The 15,020-nt window shown below is 35.6% G+C and overlaps 1 protein-coding gene across 1 annotated transcript in view; it reads right to left on the bottom strand.

Moving 5' to 3' along the window:
- Window positions 1-15,020, bottom strand: part of LRP1B (LDL receptor related protein 1B) — a 1,871,701-nt gene that overhangs the window by 258,088 nt on the left and 1,598,593 nt on the right. The window contains exons 60-62 of the mRNA XM_027765590.1: window positions 12,144-12,327; window positions 7,276-7,361; window positions 110-232 (exon numbers count right to left, since the gene is read on the bottom strand). Of these exons, the coding sequence (XP_027621391.1) occupies window positions 110-232; window positions 7,276-7,361; window positions 12,144-12,327 (393 nt within the window). The remainder of the gene's footprint in view (window positions 1-109; window positions 233-7,275; window positions 7,362-12,143; window positions 12,328-15,020) is intronic.

Genomic DNA, 15,020 nt, shown 5'->3' with positions numbered 1-15,020 from the left:
TGACATTAAAACCAAACTAATATTCAGATTATTACCATCAAGTAACATTTTGTATTCTATTTAATTATACAAGTACTTAATAAATATCCTCACTGTAGTATCTAGTTACCTTAGTGTCACTTCCATTTAAACACATTCTATTTATGCGACTGCCATTGGGTCGACTTGAATCAATCCAATAGATGAATTCTTCTCTATAATCGAAGTCTATAGCAATAACATTGTTTAATCCCTAAAAATAAAAAGGAAATATGTGTCAATAATATTTAATGGAAAGTATTGAGAACTGTTTTAGGAGTTAAAGGAATAATTTTTATCTTTTGAGTCTAGTTATACTTATTACAATAAATAGAATTTGTGACCAGTTCTTTATAATAATAGAATCATATGCTGGGATCAGCAGATGGCTGATTGGTTACATTGCTGGACTTCCATGTACTCGACCTTGATTCGAGTCCTAGTCGTAAAATTCAGGCCAGGCAAATGTGCATGTATGCCCAAAATCCTAGAGGAGAATGGAGGAGAAGGGATTGCAGTGTGACCATCCCTCCTGAGAAGTGATTTCTTGCTTTCTATCTCTCTCCGTCTCTCTGGTGAACATATGTGCTCTATAAGCAAAATCTCTCTTAAAAAAAAGTGTCATATGTTTACATTTTCCCCACAACATATACACTTAAAAAGAGGAATAATTTATTTTAAAATACTTTCCAAATAAGCCATCAAAATTCTGGAATGATTATAATAGTGTAACTAAATGGTAATGTGGAAGAAATTACTTATAAGGAGGTAAAATGAAAGATTTTCACTTTAGGTTGATAGTAAATATAAATTTGATGTCACTAGATAGGAACCAGAAAAGAGCAGACATCTAAATTGGACAGATAGGAGCTCCCCGAAGAATAAAGATAAGCCCTGGATAGCTATCTGATGAGTCAGAAAAGAAGGTTTAGAAATTTTACTTTCCCCAAAGGCTCTTGTCCCAACAACAACATAAATGAGCTGCTTTTTTTTTTTTTTTCTTCACACTTTCAATGGTCCCTCAGGCAATATAGTGTCATACTAGAATTTAAAAGTTATAACCTTAGGTGAGTATTTGGCCAAGAAGGAACTGGGTAATCAACATCTTTTTATTCCATATGTGAGAAAATGTCTCCCTTCAGACTCATGGTTATGCATTTTTTAGCAGGTAACAAAACAGAGCACAAATTCAGCTGATGGATTTCTGGATGCTACAGTCTTTTGGTTTGGCAGTGTGCTATTTGATCTGATTTGATGATTGTGTACCCAGGACCTAGGAATCTTACCTCAAATGATTTGTGAGGAAGCAGTTTAATTCTGACCTATTGTTAAAGCTCATATACTTACCGCCTCATTGAACTAATGAAATTTGAGTCAAAATATCAATAGTCTTAACTCATTTTAAGCCTTGAACCGTTTACTAATATAAAAATTTTGTGGATTAGAAAATAATTGATACTTCGAGCCAGCAGGTGGCATGATAGTTGAAGACACTGGATTCCCACATGGCCGACTGTGGTTCAAGTCCCGGACCAAGATATCTTGCCATGTCTTTCTATCTATGTAAAGCTTGCATATATCAATATTCACCCTGAAGTTGTTGTTAATTGCTTTAGGGGATCAATTATGAGTAGCTGTAGTTCTATGGATAAGGATTAGCATCTTTTGGGAGACAGTCTTATGCTCTTTTTTGTTTTTAAAGTCTGTTTATTTACTGAGAGAAAGAAAGAGAGGCACCCTCAATAGGGTCCTTGCTCCAGGGTCTCCCAAAGCCTCAGGTAGCCAGGATTATAGGCCTGTGCACTTGGGATGAGAGCCTGAGACCGTCTGTGTGGTCTCAGCATCACAGAGCATTGCATACCACGGTGCCACCAAGTCTGCACAGGTCTGTTTGGTTTTGTTTTTTTGTTTGTTTTGTATTGGTTTGCTTTGGAGCAGAAAGACTAGGAAGAATGTAATTCCTAAGGGTATGCTCAGTTCTTGCATCTATTCTCAAAACTCAGAGTTTTAAATAATAGTAAAGACATTAGCTTAAATCTATATAGTTTTCATAAGATTCAGGTGAAATCTAAATGATAACTGTTCAGATTTTATTTCTTGTTGAGGATGTCCAAGACTAAGGCTAACCTAGAAATAAGTTAAAGAATGTTCTGGAAAATCCTATTTTTTTCCCTCTCCCAACAGAGCTGAATTCTATTAATAGTTATGTTAAAATCCTAGATTCAAATACTATGTTTTTATTTTGCATTACATGAGCAACATCTTCTTCTTGAGCTTTAGATTATGATGATAACCTGAAATACCCTATAACCCCAAATTTACATACCATTGGTCATAAGCAAGAGACAGTAAGGCAACAAACATAATTCAGTATAAATTCATCACTAAATCAGGGGGATAAACGCAAGTACATATTTAACTAGCAGCATTACTGATCAAGAATAATGACAATAAATGCTTTAAAAGACAACTAATACCAAAGACTCAAAAGATTCATTAAATATCTATCCACATGCTAAAAACTAGAGAACTCCTTAACTAAATGCACTTTACCTCACATAACTAGGAAGCTCTCTTTACAAAATCAAGGTTCTAAAATATAAATTGAACATATTCCAGACAAAATCTGGAGAGGTCTTAATAAATTAACTTTGATAGTAGTCCACAATATCCTTTCTGTTCAAATGCTTTTCTCTCCAGGGAAATATTGTAAATGGGTTATGATTCTATGATGGTGTGGCAATTCAAATGGCTAAATTAGAGAGCTTTACAGAGAAAAAGAGCAGAAACAAACTTTTTTTTCTAACTTCAGCAAAGATTTACTCACAATTCCCAGTCATGGCAGAATTATTTGATTCCTTTCTTAGCAATAATCAATTTAGATAATGAAAACCTAATTTTAAATTTAGCAGCTCAACTATGATATATTAAAGCCATAAGTGAAGAGGAATTGAAGCTCTGAATTCTGATACCTATCTAGACAAGCTGGTCATTTTTCAGCAGCTTTACCCTTAATCCCCTCAGAAAACAGTGCCGTGCTCACTTTGTAGAATCTTATGCAAGCAACATTAAAACAGCTAAGGGTAAGGTCAAAAAACTATCTGAAAACTAGAGTCATCCCAGGTTTCAGAGCTGAAAATTGGTTTCACCAAAATCTTATTTGCTTCTTTCATTTCTATAGCTGAGGATCTGCACCTTTTCATTGAAGACAATTAATTTAGGAAATTGTGTTCTGTTTCTCTATACAATTTTCCTGGAATAAAGGTAGTTAGAATTGAATTGGATAAAATATTTGGAACCTAGTTGATGAATTTTTATTCCTAAATTCCATGTTATAAAGTATATTTTCAAGGTGGGGAATGTAATTAAATATATAAGACAAGAAAACAAATCTACCAGTCTTTAACATTTTATCAGTAAAACTTCATGAGATTATTACTTACTACAACAAAGAGAATAAAATTTAAAATACTGGGGTAAATCAATTTCCTAATTAGCTACGCATAATAGTTCCAACTGATTAAGGCAAAGATGTCCCCTTTTCATTCATTTTGGCTAAGAACACATGGAGAGAGAGTCATTTCTGTGTTCTACTTCATTCTGTGTATGCAGAAAGTATCTCTGGAGTAGAGAAAGGGGTTCACCTGCCTAGAAATCCTTGAAAATTTCTTTAATGCTATAATAAAATTGTAGTTAAAGATAAGTTCTCAGTCCAGCCAGTGGCATTGTGGTTAAAGCATCTGGATTCCACATGCTGACTGTGCAGTTTGAGTCCTGGCCCTAGATCCTGAAAAGCACACTCACCATGTATGTGTGCAAGCCCAAATCCTAAAAGGATGAAGAGATGGAGGAGAAAGTACTACAGTGTGATCATGCACCATGGTAAGTGTGTTCCCTCTTCCCTGTCTCTCTTTGTCTTCCTCCAGACAAGCGTATGCACCCTCTGACACACGCACACACTCACACACACACGTGCGTCCTCTCATAGAAATTATAATTCCATATAGCCTGCAGGTAAAACTAGATATAAGACTTGTCGTTTGTTGCTTGGGTTTCTATTTCTTTACTCAGTGGTCACCATTAACAAATGCTTTCTGAAGACACAGGTATTCAGAGACTTCATAAGCTTCCTTGTCTTCCTCACTCTCTCTTCATTCCCATTAATACTAAACATTAATCAAAACACCTGAACCTCACTTCCACTTAGGTACTAATAACTGGCAGTAGTCTGAATGATACCACAAGGAGAAAAGAGATATATTATAGCACACATTAAAGTGGTTCTGTTGTATGAAATAGAATTAAATGATGCATAAAGGAAAAAAATCATTTTGCTCCATTAAGAACAATCTCTGGCAACATGTTAGTCATAAAGACAATGAAAGAGAAAGCAGTAGAGATGCCATAAGCTACTGGGTTTAAAAATAATGGAAAGAGCTGTCGCTAAAGTTCTGTTATAATTCTTTTGTGAAGACAATATCATTGCTATATTACTGATGGCTCATTTGAGCTTAAAAATGGAATATTTTTAAAATACAACTTTTTTTTAATTGCCAGAAGGCATGTGAACCTGGGAGAAAGAGAGATAACAGAGAGAAAAAAAGATTTGAAGAGAGAGAGAGGGTATACTCCAATGGACATGGTCACGCCACAATCCTCTTTCCTCTACTTCTACATTCTACTAGGATTTTAAGCATGCACATACACACACTCAATGCATTTTTCAAGGCATGGGTCCAGGACTCAAACCAAGGTTGGCCATGTGGGATCCAGGACCTTAACCTCCATACCACCTGCTAATCCAAAGAACTTTCTCATTTTTATTTAGTTTTTTTTTTTTTTTTGAGGGGGGAGGGTAGAGGTTTTTGCTATAGGGCACACTTGCTCACCAGAAAGACAGAGAGAGACAAAGAGACAGAAAGAAAGAAATCACCCCCCAGAAGGGGGGTGATTGCCATGCTGCAATCCTTTCTCCTCTATTCTCCTCTAGGGATCTTGGGCACACATGTACATGCATCCAGCTTAAGTTTAAGCCCCCGGGTCTGGGACTCAAACCACAGTCGACTACATGGGAGTCCAGTGACATAGCCACTATGCCAATTGCTGGTCCCAGAACTTTCTCCATTTAAACAGAAATAGCACAATATAAAAATCCAGAAAGCTATAAACAATCAAACACACACACACACACACACACACACACACACACACATGAACGTTTTCCAGAGATCATACAAGGATATTAATATATGGCACATCTAACTTTGAAGTTATAGAGATTCTTAGAGGGATATGAAGACATATCCCAAGAAAGAGAGACAATTTTCAATATTTTGTACTGTATAGAAAAAACAAGTTGGATAGATAATGTAGAAAAGTTTTTGAGCAGCAAAAACTTCATTTTACCAGAGTTACATATAGTTAAGCTTTCTCCTTAAGAATCTCTCTTCTATTATTCATCTCTTAAAGATATAGTTATCCAATTATTATATTTTAAATAGATGTGCTTAGTTTCACAATCAGCTAAACATAACATCTATTCTACCCAAACTCCAAAGGATTCATAATTAAAGAGAAAAGCATGTATAATTCCATGAATGTTGGTGACAAACTCAAAGGCAGGAGACTGAACCTCATGGACGTTCAGCTGGAAGGGGAGTGGACATGTCATAGGCAAAGCGAAGCCCGAGGATGCCAGTGTCCTGAAGAGCAAGGGCTCTAGCCCAAAGTGACAGCGGCTCCACAGCCTGCATTGTGACCATTCAGGACTTGTGAGCCCAACACACTACACTTTTCTGTATCGCTGTGAGCAGCCAAAAACCTGGGATTTCATTGTGTGATCTAAGGGAAACCTAGAAAATTCACCTCTCAGGATGCATCAATATCACACCAGCTAACGCATATTTTCACTTAGAAGTTGACTAAATCCTGAAACGAAATGAATGAAACACAATAACAGTGGAGGAATCCACTACTGAGCAGCAAAACTAATTTTAGTTAAGTAAATCTTCATGTCGTTCAAAAAAAATGGAAAAAAAAATCACATGAATGGTCTTCAAAAATAATACAAAACAGGAATACCGTTATTTTCACACATTTGTTTTAGACAGTGCTTTCCCATGGTGATGAGAAATTTAGAGCTGAACAGATACGAACTAAATCTTTCCGCAAAGGTATCTCTCATGCCAACAAAACAACGCTACCACTAAGTATATGTAATTCCTCTAGTCCACGTAGTAGGCTCTCCAGTTTCATTGTTTTGATTTCGTGTGATTTCCTCTACAGAGAGCGAGGTAAAAGAAAATTGAGGTGAGCAATTTACAATTTATCTTCCTATTATAAAATGGAATTCACAACTTTTCATGTCAAATAGCATGTATAGATTAGCTCTGAGAATAGGACTTAAACTCCAAAGTGAATCGGCCTAGACTCTCTTGAATTGCATGGGGAGGAGGGGGTGAAGAAGAGGATGAGACTGAAAATATGTGACCTCACAGCTTTTGTTTTTCCTTCAGCTTTTGTCAGAGGGTAAGTGTGTGTGCAAGAAAGTGGGCGGAAGCAAGAAAGTGTCTCCCACAGGGAATGGCTCTGCCACCATCCCTTCTCCATCTGTCCTCTGTGCTTTCTCCTCCATCTCTGCCTCCTTTCTGAATTTAGAGCACGCGTGTACTTGTGCCGGGCATGTTCTCAGCTGTCAGGTGTGGACTCCTGGACTCCAACTGCACAGTGTACCATGTGGAATCCAGCCACCTTCACTGCCATGCCACAGACTAGTCCACCTCATAACCTTCTTATCAAGACTAGGCTGTAATCATACCTCTGTTCCCTTGCTAGTTCCTTTTTTTTTTTTTTTTTTTTTGCTGGTTCCAAATTATAAAAGCTAGGGTTCTATGAACAGTAAAGCTCAGATTTACTTCCCTTCTAAATGCCAAACAGGGAAACAAAACAAAACAATTTGGGCAATTCACAGAATAACATAAAATAGAATTTTATATTTTTTCTAATCTAGCTTCTCTTCATATATTTGTTTTCCCTGCATTTCTTATTCTTTGTCATCTTTACTTCCTTTGACATGCTGTATTCTTCCACGTTTGGAGCATCATCTGCTCGTCATAATCAAATTGAAGGTTGTATATAAACATGTGTGTATCCAAGTGCTCCTTAAATTCTATCAATAATTGTTAGGTATTTCGACAGTGCTAATGCGTACCTGGAGTACCCATATCAAATGATATAAAATAACTGAAAACATCATACCTGTTTTAAAAGTGTGTAGTTGGAGCCATCAGTGCTAATTTTCCTTATCTCATGATGATCAGCAAGAATTAGAAAAGGTTCTTCCTCTAAACACCAAGACAAAGAACATATGAGGATTTTAATATTTATGGCTTTGGACTGTGCTTACTTTTGGCTTAGTTTACAGCAATATAAATTCAAATACAGTGCTGCTCTACTAACTTCATGGCTATAAAAATGAATCTGGAGCAATCTGGTTGGTAGAATAATGAAACAGCAACACACACCCAGGCCATACAGAAAGTCTAGATCATTTTAAGTGCATTCTTCTCTTACCCTCAGTTTTCATGTCCATTCAAATAATTCATTTGGAATTAGTGGGAACTATCTGCTCTTACCACCTGACTTTTTTTTTTTGAGAGATTTTTGCTATAGGGCGCGTGCGCTCGCCAGACAGAGAGAGACATAGAGACAGAAAGCGAGAAATCACCCCCCAGGGGGGATGGTCATGCCGCAATCCCTTCTCCTCCATTCTCCTCTCGGGATCTTGGGCACGCATGCACACGCGCCCGGCGTGAGTTTTAAGCCACTGGGTCCAGGACGCAAACCACGGTCGACTACGTGGGAGTCCAGTGACATAGCCATTACGCTAACTGCTGGTTCCCACTATCTGACTTTTTAAAGTAAATCTCAGAAAATGATAATGTATACCTCTCTAAGAAACTGGCATTCATATAATCAAAAGAAATCTTTCTTAATAATCTGTCAGTTTATATTCACAAAATGACTGGGTGAGGACTAAAAGCATTATTGCATATATACAGTCCTTTCATTCATCTTCAGACTTCTCTTAAAAACGATTGACCCTTGAATCACACAGATTGGAACTGCATGGGTCTACTTATAGGCAGATTTTCTTTTTTATTTAAAAAAAATTTTATTTAACTTTTGTTATTTATTTATTTATTTATTTATTTATTTATTTTAATTTGACCAGAGAGGGACAGAGCAAGAGAGAGAGAGAACGAAAGTGAGAAGCAAGCTGCCAGATCCAGGACTCAAACCATGGTCAGCCATGTGGGAGTCCTGTGTCCTTAACCACCATGCCACCTGCTGGACCCACGTAGATTCCTTTTATCAATAACTATATTGAAAAATGTTTTAGACATTCACAATGATTGGAAAAACCTTCATCGTTGACAGAGAAATATAAACTCTAAATGTAAAGGTGCAGTATTAAATCTGACCACATTAAATGAACTGTAGTACACTGCACTGCTGTACCAATTTTGTAACCACCTCCTATTGCTATTGCAGTGCGCTCAAGTGTTATACACACCCAGAACACGCTAATCATCTCTGGCTTAATAGTTCTTCTCTCTTCTCCAGTAAATTGCAGTAAAAAGGGATCTATCACAATTCTATCACGCTATTTTTTATTTTTTATTTTTTGGAGAGGTTTTCGCTATAGGGTGCGTGAGCTTGCCAGACAGACAGAGAGAGACAGAGAGATAGAAATTGAGAAATCACCCCCCACCCAGGGTGGATGGCCATGCCACAATCCCTTCTCCTCCATTCTCCTCTCCGGGTCTTGGGCACGCATGGACACGTGCCTGGCGTGTTTTAAGCCACTGGGTCCGGGGCTCGAACTGCAGTTAACTACGTGGGAGTCTAGCAACATAGCCATTCCGCTAACTGCTGGTCCCACAATTCTATCACACTATTTTTAACAAGTTTAGTGAAATACCATAAACCTTGAATAACATCATAAACTGTAAGGATCCATTCATTAGTCTATCTACCAGGCTACTTTGTAGCAAGCTCATCAATTACACTAGGTTACCATAAAGTGATCACGTTGCTGCCTCTGTTATCAATGCATGCTTTGTTATACTTATAAATCAATATGATTTTATCTTTGACTTTTGAAATCTGACTTTACTAGTGCATAAAATATTCACTGTATTTTTTATAATTTAAGACAATATTAATGCAGGTACCAACAGTTGATTAATCTTGTAGACAGATTATATAAGCTTACAGTATCAGTAAATTCTATACTTTTCTCTACCTTATGATTTTCTTAAAAACAGTCTTTTCTCTTGCTTGCTTTATAATTTAGTTTTTAAGAATATAGTGTATAACATATACAGCTTACAAAAATGTGTTAACTAACTGTTTATACTATCAGTAAGGCTTTCAATCAACAAGAGGATATTAGTAGGTAAGTTTTGGGAAAATAAAAGGTTATATGCAGATTTTTTTCAACTGCATGGTGATTGGTACTCCTAACCCTGTGTTGTTCAAATGTTAACTCGTATTTTTAAGCTCCAAGTTCTAAATACCTGGTTTATTAATTTTACTTTTTCTCCTTAGTCTTACTTTTTATTCCTTTAATAGTCTTTATTTACTTCTTAACAATTTGTTAAAAATGTTAATGTCACATATGTTTTAAAATCCAGGAAAGAGAGACCAGCAGATAGCATAATAGTTATGTTACTGGAATCCCACATAGGCAGCTGCAGTTTAAGCCCCAGACTGGAGACTTAAAACTCAGGCCAGGTGCGTGAGTGTGTGCCAACAATCCTGAGAGAAGAACAGAGACGGGATTTTGGCTGTCCATCTCCCCGGGGTGGGAGTGATTTCTTGCTTTCTGTCTCTCTGCCTCTTCAACAAGCACAAATGACTTACAGCAAAATTCTCTCTAAAAAAGAAAAAATAAAATCTAAGAAACTGTGTTGTAAAGATCCAACCATGCTCAATATATAATAAGCTCCTCTAAACCTTTAGTTTGGTTTTATCTTCAGAATACATTTGCAAACAAAAGGAACTCTTTAAGAAAGGTTCAGCATATTTTCTACAATGTATTTATTTCAAATATGTAAGTCAATCCAACCATCAGTGGCATGGTGGTTAAGGTGCTGGGGTCTCACATAGCCAACAGTGATTTGAGTCCTGAACCTACAGGCTTGAAAATCACACCAGGCATGTATGCATGTGTGCCTAAAATTCTGAGGAGAATGAAGGAAAAAGGATTGCAGTTTGGCCATTTCTAACTTTCCCTCTTCTCTCCAAGTGCACATGTCCTATGATGAAAAAAAAAAAAAAAAAGAGACGACAACAAAACTTAGCTCAATTCAGTAAAACATTTGTTCTAATTCTTAAACATCTTTGTTTCTAAAAAGCATTCACTTATTTATTTCCCAAATGAACAAATTTAATGTCAATAGAAATTAGGATTTAAAAACTTAAAAAATAGTTCATATAAGTTAATGTAGATTCATCAAAGAATTTTTGTCCTATTTCTGCTTGAAATACATTCCATGTCTTTTAGTGCCATCGTTAATATATGGCACATAGAGTATGCATTATGAGCAGGCCTTTGCTATGTCACTCATGGTAACCATCCCTGTCTATCACCCATGATGGCATCCCTAAGCATTCCAATCTTTCTGTTGAATCAGACTGCAACTTGAACTTCTTTACAACCCAGAATAAGTTCTCAAGTTGGAGATGCCTTGCCTTCTATATCGATACAGAACTAAATTTACAAATACACAATTAATCAGTGATCTTCTACCTCAATACACAGTTATGTTCTTTATGCTTTATATTTGATTTAAAATAAGACATGACTTCTCTTTAAAAATGTGTTTCTGTGCTTCATGACAATGCTTTTTGTATTCAAAATTATTATTTATTTCTAATTATTATGGTAATGGGAAAAAACTATGACACAGTTAAATAATATAACAAACCAAATTGTTTCATTAACATAAATTTTTTCTACATGGTCCTTTATGAAAAGTTTAAAATAACTGGAAATTTAATGGTTTTTGAGCTTTCTTCTCTTCTTGTCCCGTGTCACTTAAAATATGATGTAGCAAGCACTGATCTACCCCACAGCAAGTAAGTTAAATGGGCTGCAAATAATCCTCAAACTGATATGGGGAATATATTTCAAGAATAAGTAACAGTGGAATAAACATTTAAAAAAGTAAGCTTTTTTTTTTTTTTACTTCTTAATGTACAAAATTTTACCCAATTAAAAAACTCATTTTAAAATTTCTATTTCTGATATGTTTCATGAAAGTAGATGAGAAAACATCTAATCTTGGAAATGTTGTCATCAACATATATCTATATGAGAAAACAGCAATAGTATTGGATTCATTATACTAAAAAACAAATTAAGAGGATAGAACTCGCTTATGTGCCATTGTTTTTTTGCCTATTTTAGCAGCCATTATATTCTGGGTGTTAGTATCATTTTAATGTTTGTGATTTCTCTCTTTGTGGATTACAATATTTTTAAAGTAACAGGCCATGTCTTATTGAATTTTTACTTTACATAGTCAAGCATGCAAGTTGGAATAAAAAGAGGTTTAATAAGATTTATTGAATCACTGGAAGACATAGAAGAGTCTTATATAGCTGATTTTTTATTACTGTTGTCAGTGTTTCTTCTTTCTATTTCTGCTAATGTTATTATTAACCTGTGATTATCCTTGGTATACGTATGAGTGGTATAGAAGTAAAGAAAAATATTTCAATACTGTTACAATAGGCTCTTAATAATAGTCTTTGCTAACCTTGTTCTTATCACATGTGATTCTCTAGAAAGCAGGACTAGAAATCATTCAACTTGTAAGCACTCTCAAAATCTAAAAAGCACTTAGTAATTCACATCAGAATGCAATGTTACTACAATCAGACCAGTATGTGGACAGCATACGAAATCAGAGTGACAGAGTCCTACATTGAGAGAAATAGAGAATAATTCTCACTTATCAGAAACAACAAGAACTGAATTCAATGAAAACAGCTATAAAATTCAAGATCCATATGTGTAACTGAGGTTGGTTCAGTGGGCAAGTTCAATTCAATACCTGAGAGTGATTTGCAGCCGTTGGGGTTATCAGGTTTTATTTCATACCCATCTGTACAGAGGCACTTGTAAGTCCCATATGTATTGAGGCATTGCTGGCTACAGGGAAAGCCAGAGGAGCATTCATCAATGTCTACACATGTTTTACCATCATCCTTCAGCTGAAATCCAGGCCAGCATTTGCACTGAGAAAAGAAAAACGAGCATAATCAATTCGTATCATTGTCACTGTCTTTTCCAATTGGAGATTCCTTTAGCATGACTCAAGCAAGAAAAGTATTTAAGAATATATAGATTATGGTGAATCTTTTTGGCCTCCCATCAATTAACCTTTAATAAGAATTAGATTATATAAAATTTGAGATACAAAAGTACTACCTCAAACACTTTCATTTAATCTGCTGAAGTTGGCAAAAGTGTAACAATCGACTTTTCTAAAGTCACCTGGTTAGACAATGGCAAATCTAAACTCAGAACAAAACCTTCAACTTGTTTTGTTCTTCTATTGCATGCTATTGTCTTTTTATAAGAGAATTAATATTTATACAGAGTTTTGCAAATTTCAAACATTGTAACATATGTTATTTCATTAGAGACTTAAAAGAGCCATGGAAGCACAACTTCATACCCAGACATGCTGACAATGTCTTAACAAACATATAAATGTTAACAGTTTCTTTTTTCTCCCAATAACTAATTCCATCTGTATTATTCATCTTTCCTCCAGCATGTCTATTGAGTTCTACATGTCTCTCTGATGAGCGTATGCAATGTTTACTCACTGGCATGTCAACGCTTCTACAAATGTCATGCCATGTATGTTCTGCTTTCCTAAAATTGAGTCACTGTGGTTGCTCACTATCTTTCAGTTACATTCTCACTCCTTGCCAAGTAGCATATGAGAATTATTTTTATAGTAAATGAACCTGTACTTGACCAGATGATTATGATTATACTGATCTTTACCAAGATTACTTAATGGTCTTTCGTGAGTTGAATGGATTTTTAAATTTTGAGTAAAACAGTGAGTTGTAAAGGAACTCTAAGTTAATAATCGCTGGCACTCAAGAGCTAGCTATAGGAGACATTTCATGTATTTAAGGGTAAAAGTGATGGAAGAGATTTGTGTCTATTGGGGAAGATATGAGTGCTCTATGTTTACATTATCAAATAATCAATGAACAATTAATTGAGGGGTAGAATCTTTTTAAAGTACAAGAAAATTATTCATTACTTGGAGAGGAAGAAACAAATAATACCAATTTAATCTTTAGTACTCAAAAGGCAAACATTACCTTTTCCTAAGTCCTTTTACAAGGAATGAATCCCTTTTAGGTCTTAGCACATTAATCATTTAACATGTATCTAATAATTAATCCTCAGCAAGAGCTCAATTCCTCAAATTCTCATCATATTTAAATATGGAATGATATTACTTTCCTTGAGAAGACCTATCCCACCACCTTGTATTACTAAGCTAAGAAGAGCTGATGCTCATAACATGGCCAAAATAATTGAGGTATTCAGTGCCAATAAACTGTACAGGTAAAATTGGTTAAAATGGTAAATTTTGTATCACAATTTAAAAAATAAATCTGACTAGATGACTATGCATATACTAATAATATTTACCAAGACCATTCAAGGATATTTTAATATATTTTAGTAAATTAATAAATTTGGTAATTTATTACATCTAAAAATGTCCAAGAAGTTATTTCTAGGAAGGAATAGGAATTAGATCACATGATCATGTTGTAAGCAAGCCAGAAGTCCAGTTGGCAAAAAGAAAACTGTTAAATCAAGAGCACTTTAGGAAGGAGATAGGAAATTTTATAAAATGTATTGCATTTCCATCAAACAATATTATAAAAAGAAAAAAAATGTGTCTCAGTTTTAATGGGGTTTTTGAAAATCACTTTGAATGCCAAATGTCAGGTTTGTAGAAGCACTGTGTCAAATAACTGGAATGGATCATAACACATTTATGGAAAGTGAATTCTTAAAGGCAAAATTGACTGCTGTTACTATAGTGTACAATTTCATAGAAAAGAGTATAAGGTTTACAGTAAGTTTTTACCACTTTGTTTATTGAATAAATTATTTTTAAGAAGACCATTTCTAAGGATTTTGTGAAGAAATAAAGGAAGGTGGGCTGAGGGACAGAGTGAAGCTTTTCTTTTTTTCCAAAAGCTTGGTCTAAGGTCCTGTCTTGCTTCCTACCCTGTGCTCGAGTTTATCCCTGGTGGATGCTCTCAGGGGCAATAAGAAAGACATTCCTGACTTTCTTAGAGGGCCATGTTCTTAGACACTCAAATCCTGATTCCTGCCCTATGTTTTCATTTTAGAAATTCTGTATTGAGAAGTCACAGAGAAAGATAAGGACTTATTTTGACAAGGAAAACACAGCTAATGCACCCCATTTTGCAAAAGACCATCTGGTTTGGGAATGGTTCTGATAATGAGGAGGAGGATAATTGCATTAGAGAAGTAGTTGAGAGAACCTAGATTACGAGATGGGATAAGACTTCCATGAGTGAGTCTTCAGCAGAAAATAGGCCATGAAATGGACACAACCAGAAATCCAGGAAACCCTTTGAAAAGATTCCATAGTGGGGACCAGTAGATAGCATAATAGTCATGTTGCTGGACTTCCATGTAGTTGACCACATTTTGAATCCCAGACCTGGTGGTTTAAAACTCATGCTAGGGCTGGCAGGTGGTATGGTTGTTAAGGATGCCGGACTCCCACATAACCGACTGCAGTTTGAGTCCTAGACCCAGCGGCTTGCTTTTGCACTTTCCCTCTCACTCTTGCTGTGTCCCTTTCTGGTCAAATTTAAATAAATAAAGTTAAATAAAATATTTTTTTAAAGAA

This window comes from Tupaia chinensis, unplaced genomic scaffold, assembly GCF_000334495.1.
Source record: "Tupaia chinensis unplaced genomic scaffold, TupChi_1.0 Scaffold138757_1, whole genome shotgun sequence".
In the NCBI taxonomy this organism is placed as follows: domain Eukaryota; kingdom Metazoa; phylum Chordata; class Mammalia; order Scandentia; family Tupaiidae; genus Tupaia; species Tupaia belangeri.
The sequence above is the reverse complement of the archived record's forward strand: the minus strand, read 5'-3'. Positions and strand labels throughout refer to the sequence as shown.